Source organism: Ictalurus furcatus, chromosome 14 (genome assembly GCF_023375685.1).
Source record: "Ictalurus furcatus strain D&B chromosome 14, Billie_1.0, whole genome shotgun sequence".
Classification (NCBI taxonomy): domain Eukaryota; kingdom Metazoa; phylum Chordata; class Actinopteri; order Siluriformes; family Ictaluridae; genus Ictalurus; species Ictalurus furcatus.
This window is the reverse complement of record NC_071268.1, coordinates 23,595,347-23,601,597: the sequence shown is the minus strand read 5'-3', so window position 1 is coordinate 23,601,597 and position 6,251 is coordinate 23,595,347. Positions and strand designations below refer to the sequence as shown.

General features: G+C 39.0%; 1 protein-coding gene across 1 annotated transcript in view; it reads left to right on the top strand.

Moving 5' to 3' along the window:
- The first annotated feature begins 244 nt into the window (after positions 1 to 244).
- Positions 245 to 6,251, top strand: part of LOC128617737 (mucin-2-like) — a 19,556-nt gene continuing 13,549 nt past the window's right edge. Inside the window, exons 1-13 of the mRNA XM_053640915.1 lie at positions 245 to 394; positions 1,316 to 1,577; positions 1,740 to 1,854; positions 2,828 to 2,918; positions 3,086 to 3,210; positions 3,485 to 3,704; positions 3,894 to 4,019; positions 4,132 to 4,249; positions 4,430 to 4,568; positions 4,844 to 4,957; positions 5,144 to 5,210; positions 5,591 to 5,728; positions 5,959 to 6,123. Coding sequence (XP_053496890.1) covers positions 319 to 394; positions 1,316 to 1,577; positions 1,740 to 1,854; positions 2,828 to 2,918; positions 3,086 to 3,210; positions 3,485 to 3,704; positions 3,894 to 4,019; positions 4,132 to 4,249; positions 4,430 to 4,568; positions 4,844 to 4,957; positions 5,144 to 5,210; positions 5,591 to 5,728; positions 5,959 to 6,123 — 1,756 coding nt within the window. The 5' untranslated portion in view covers positions 245 to 318. The remainder of the gene's footprint in view (positions 395 to 1,315; positions 1,578 to 1,739; positions 1,855 to 2,827; positions 2,919 to 3,085; positions 3,211 to 3,484; positions 3,705 to 3,893; positions 4,020 to 4,131; positions 4,250 to 4,429; positions 4,569 to 4,843; positions 4,958 to 5,143; positions 5,211 to 5,590; positions 5,729 to 5,958; positions 6,124 to 6,251) is intronic.

Genomic DNA, 6,251 nt, shown 5'->3' with positions numbered 1-6,251 from the left:
GTTTAAATCTTACGATCTGTAAGCAACACTAAAATCATCACACTAAACTTTAGGTATTCATGCAGCATGTTCATGCTCAGGATCTGAACACACACACATACACACACATATGTACGTGCAAATACACAGTGGACCATTAAGATACCACTTTATTTGTCATGTCTCAATAAAAGTGATGTCGATTGAGGGTTCCTCCCAGAGAGGGAGGGTGGCATTTAGGACAGAGTAAAAGCAATATAAGGGGTCTGAGAGCTGGTAGAGGTAGCAGCACCTTTGCTTGACCTGAGGAGTGTGGACAGATCCACCCTCATTCCCACCATGGCGTGGAGTAAATCTATACTCTGTTTTCTGGCCCTGGCTGTTACCTGTGGCCTCCAGGTGAACGCAATGCGGGGTAAGAGATGATCAATGCTTTGAACAGTCTTGTAGCATCATATTGTAATATTTGTAATATACAAGTATACTTGTTTATCATAGTATATATTTACAACTATTTATACGATGTGTAACAGCACCAAATGACTCTTAAAACATGAACAATGTCCATAGGAAGTTTTTGAAAATGTTATATGAAGAAGCACTGTTTCAGAAAGGTGTAAGAGTGTGAGGATATTTAGATTAAAACGCACACACACACACACACACACGCACATATAATGCATGTTATGCATTGCATTAGAGAGTGCACCGTTTTACTCATTTTTTTTGTCGATTTGCGTATATAAGAGGACAAGGGTTCTGTAAATGCTGTACATGCATTATGCCACAAATAAAGCTTTTTTCTTTATATTGTTCTAGTATATTAATGAAAACAATATATGCGTTTGCTTTGTTATGTTTATCGCTACCATTTCGTGTCACCTCAGCACAAAACCGAAAATAACAGAAAGTAACGAGTAAGTAATAAAGAAAGTAACAAGAAAATATAAAAATATGAGACGCAGGTTCAAAGAATTGTGTAAGAATTGCTTGTTGTTGTTTTTTTTTTCTAGTTTGAAATTAGAATTTTACTGTGTATTAAAAGTCAATGAAAAAAAGGGAACTAAAATTCTCCTGAAGTTTCATCATAGAAGAAGTAACCAGTATTTGATAGGATCGATCTTTCGCTACTGCGCATCCTGTTTGCAGCTGTAAAAGTTCATGTCTCATTGAACAACGGCACAGGGTGACTAGGGGAAAATCTTTGGGGAGTTCTGTAGTGTCATGGATCAACTGTTGAAGTTTACTCACTGGAGTAAAACCTTCAAAAATGAACAACTCCATTGTAACTCGTTTCAAAATTTTGCTTAATGTCTTGTAATGCTTCTCCCCCCAGTGCGAAAGAGCAATCATGTCAGCAACATTTGCAGCATGTGGGGAAATTTCCACCTTAAAACATTTGATGGAGATGTCTTCCAGTTCCAAGGCACTTGTGAATATAACCTAGTCTCTGACTGCCATGGGCCTGTACAGGGTTTCTCTGTGCACGTGAAAAGAGCAGAGACCCCTGGGAATCCACAAATCATCAGAGTGCTGGTCACTATAGGAGACCTGGCCATTGGGCTCACCAAGAATATGGTTATGGTCAACGGCGAAATGTAAGACAACTAATTCTTAAAAGGAAATGCAACAATATCAGTGAACCGTTGTGTTGTTTTGTTATGGTTGAGAAGTTTACTTTACTAACCCCCTGTGAGCTGAATAATCATTGCTTTTTTCCCCTCAACTCTCTCTTTCTCTCTTTCTGTATCTCACATTAGTGTAAAACTCCCACACTATGTAGCAGGGGTGATGCTTGAAGAGAACTCTATCTACATTAAACTGTACGCCAAACTGGGCCTCAGTGTCACATGGAACAAAGATGATGCTGTCATGGTAATATCACCATTAAAATGTCCACTTTGCCAGGAAAAAGATATCTACAATATATTCTCAAAGTAAAAAAAAAAAAAGTATTGTCATTTGAGATGAGAGAATAATTTATGAGCTGTACAAGCTGTTAGTGAAAGTGCATTGGAAGGACAACATTACAAAAAAAGTTATTAGAATCGTTTGCGCAACCCATAGAATGGTTGTTGAGTGATTTAGCATATTGCATTGACATAGCCTTGTAAGGGCAAGTCCCTTTCTGATCATCACTTTTCCGAGAGCCAGAGTCAATTACTAAATTTACGTTTGCTGCTGTTGCATTTCAGCAGCTTATTAATTCATACAACATATACGCAAGCAGAGTGAAAATGTTATGTGAATTTAATAGATTTGAATGCCAAAGATTTTAGAAGCTCATATGTCCCCAAGTTCAACCACATTAAACTAGGAGGAGAAACTAATGCAGATGTAAAAGTAATGGAGGTGAGGAAAAAAGATGAAGAAAAATGCCTGAAGGTTGAAGGAGGAGACGCAGAAAAGTGTGCACTAGTTCAGTACAGAGCACTCAGTACTATGACAGCTAGCTGTGTGTGTGTGTGTGTGTTTGTGTGTGTGTGTATTTTGGTAGGAACCTATCCCCACAATTATAGGAATATCTGATTATTTTTGACCTTGTGGGGACATTGGCTGGTCCCCACAAAGAAAACTGCTTTTCTAAGTAAACAAACAAACAAATAAATAAATAAACAGCCCTGAAGCTGTAATAAAAAATAAAATAATATAAAAAAAAAACTATAAGAGCTTGTTAAGGTAAGGTTTAGGGATATGGATAGTATTAACTAGCTTCATTAATGATTATGTTAATGAAAGGTCCTCATACAGATATTAAGACAAATGTGTGCAAAGAAGCCATGTGAAAAGTTTACGTTGTAAAAACTACTATATAAACCAAATACCTTTCCTTGCCTTTCTAAACCAGCTGGACCTGGACCCCAAATATTCTAACCATACCTGCGGACTCTGTGGAGATTTCAACGGGGTTCCTGTTTTAAACGAGTTCCTAAGTGATGGTGAGTTGCACCAAAGTGGCTTCATTAAAAATTCTGTTAACACAAACATACGATATATTACAGTATACAATATGAGCCAAGGAGGAAGAAGTCTTCTCTTCTCTCAGCAAGTGTGCTGGAATAGTTGAATAGCTGAATAGATGCTTACATCATATTGTCTCACACAGGTCGTGTAATTGGCTTCATTGAGTTTGGCAACAAGCACAGGATCCACAACCCCAATAACTTCTGTGAAGACCCTTATGAAGAATTTGACAATGAAGAAAATTTGCTCGACAAGTGCCAATCTTTTGTAAGACGTAGAAAATTCTTCCAGCGGCATTTATTACTTTGAAATTACATATTGCACAATGAAAATGTGTCAAATATCAATTATGTTATTGAATCGTGTTTAACTAGTTTGTAATGTGTCCTACCGCCCTACTATTTTATCTTCGGTAAGATAGTTTAGGAAAAAGCTCATCATTTACATTAATTTGTTCACAAAATACTGGCTTAATTGGGTTGTCAGCTGTTTTACACAAACCACTTGAGGAAAGTGATGTTTGTGCTTGCCATATGTGCAGAGAGAAGACTGTTCCGAGCTGCTGGTGGATGAAACCTGGTCCTTGTGTAGGAATGTTTTGAGTCCAGAACCTTATGTCCAAGCTTGCATGATGGACAAGTGCAGGAGTCGCCCAGGGGACACTGAGGACACTACTCTCTGCAGCACCCTGTCCGAGTACTCGCGCCAGTGCTCCCATGCAGGGGGAAGCCCACCCAACTGGAGAACAGGAACCTTTTGTGGTAAAGACTTTAATACTGCTACTATTACTACCTTTAAATCCTCTGAAATAACTAACCTGGTTAGTCGCAACATACTGACCTGAGAGAATGCAGTCCTGTGTCCAATTATCATTGCTCAGCTAGTTTAAATACAGTCCTGACCCAAGCCGATTTTGATCTGATGCTGTGGTTTTTTTTTTATTCGCTTAGCTGTAACTTGCCCCTTTAACATGGAGTACTCTGAGAGCGGTTCGCCCTGTCTGGACACGTGCACACACACAGACACCAGCTCACTGTGTGAGGAACACAAGATGGATGGCTGCTTCTGCCCATCTGGTCAGTCACAAGTATACACCCAAGTATACATACAAGTAGTCACATGACCAAAAATGAAGTCTTCTACCATTTATCTTATTCTAAAACGTGATTATGATTTTGGCTGCTGCAGGTACTGTGTTTGATGATATCTCTGAGAGAGGCTGTATCCCTCAGGAACAGTGCCAGTGTCAGTACCACAAGAACGTGTTCAACCCTGGAGAGGTTCTAGCCAAGGATGATGAAGAATGGTAAGTGCAATTTTGATTGGCATATACAAAATCATTTCAATTCTATTCTAATGCAATCGACATCACGTTCACATTTTAATCTACAACCGCACCATACCAAGTCATTACAGTTACGTTATTCATCCTGAAAGTGTATTGGTTTGTTGAGGTGCTGCAGACTGATAGCGCTGTGTGTCTTAGTGTGTGTCAACAGGGAAGGTGGATCTGCAAGAGTCTGTCTCTCCCAGGTGTGTGTGCTATGGAGGAGGGTTCCCATTTCACTACTTTTGATGGGAAAGAATTTACCTTCCATGGAAACTGCTATTATGTTCTTTCCAAGGTAAGTGAATTACCACGAATAAACATGCGAAACATGTCACCAGGGTTGTTGATACAACTCTCAGATTGTTGAATGAAATCCACAATGTTTACGTTACATGCAATCGTTTCATCATGTAGGCTTTATCCAGAAACATTTCTATATTCATTCTTTAACTACATATAGTATATACCATCTTAACTTCTCACACAGATCTTGTTTACTCTTTGAGCCACTTAATTTGGCATTAATGTTTAAATTGCGATGTTTTCTATGTTCCTCTCTCTTTTCTGTAGGACTGTGTTGGCTCAAAGTTCACTATTTTGGGACAGCTTATTCCTTGCGTCGCCCAGCATACAGACACATGCCTGAAGTCAATTGCATTACTACTCAACAATGACAAGAGCAATGTGAGCATCAATTTTCCAATCTGTCAACCACTGATGCATGTCATCACACTATAACTGAAATTATGATAATAACACAAAAATCCACAAAATGTATAAACCGTACTGTTATGGGACATGCTATGTCCTGTCAAAAAGCCAAAAAAAAGGTGATACTGACTAACTTGATGATGGATCTGTCTTCCTCAGGCCTTAATCTTCAAAGATGATGGCATAGTAAGGCACAACGGAGATGTAATACTCCCTTACACCACTGGTAAGAATGATTTCATTACCGCATTTTAAGTCTGTACAATATGAGCAGTGTTAAATAAAAGAGTATATTCAACATGCAGTCTAATGCTTTGTGTAAATGTAATACTCACAGAGTAAAATAGTGATATTGGTTTCTATAGTAACTGTTGTGTTCACTACTGGTGTTAATAGGGCACTTATAACTAATAATTCACTTGATACATATCCAAACACAGCACCGTTTGACCCATATTGTGTTCATATTTCTATATGCTGAATATTTCATGCTTGAAGCTGGAAATATGATATATAGCATCATTGTAGAGCAGCTGGATTTTTGTTGTGTTTGATGCGAAACGCCAACCCACACCTTTGTAAGACCTTTGGTTCTTTGTTTCCCAGCTGAATTCACCGTATTCAGACCATCGTCCTTCCACATCATGTTGCAGACCACTTTTGGGCTCCAGATCCAGGTGCAGCTGGTTCCACTCATGCAGGTCTACATCACCCTGGATAAGCGCTTCCACACCAAGACCTGTGGTGAGTGCTCATTTGTCATTTAATTATTAGATGAGTAAACAAGAAATTGGCAAACAAGTAGGTATAAGACAGCATGACGACGTGATTGTCTAATTGTCTAATGTATGTAAGACCAACTCCAGTTTCAGGTTGAACATGCTGATATCACTGGGAGGGAAATTAACCTTGTCTTGAAACATTTTGCGCACTCGTAAACGCTTCCCTTCTCTCAATGCTGTGTTTTGGCGCAGGTCTGTGTGGAAACTTCAACTTGGTGCTGTCCGATGAACTGACGAGCCCACAAGGTGTTGTTGAAGGGACAGCCACATCATTTGGGAATTCCTGGAAGGCTCAGTCCAACTGTCCTGACCGTACAGAGAGGCTTGATGACCCCTGCAGCTACAACATTGACAGTGGTGAGAAGACCTTTACTCAAACTTCAACATTCTTTTCTCATGCTTTTCTCTCAGAAATTAAGTTACAGTAATGATAGACAAAATAACCCTTTATGAACCTGATTGTGGTATTACTAATGAAGATTTAA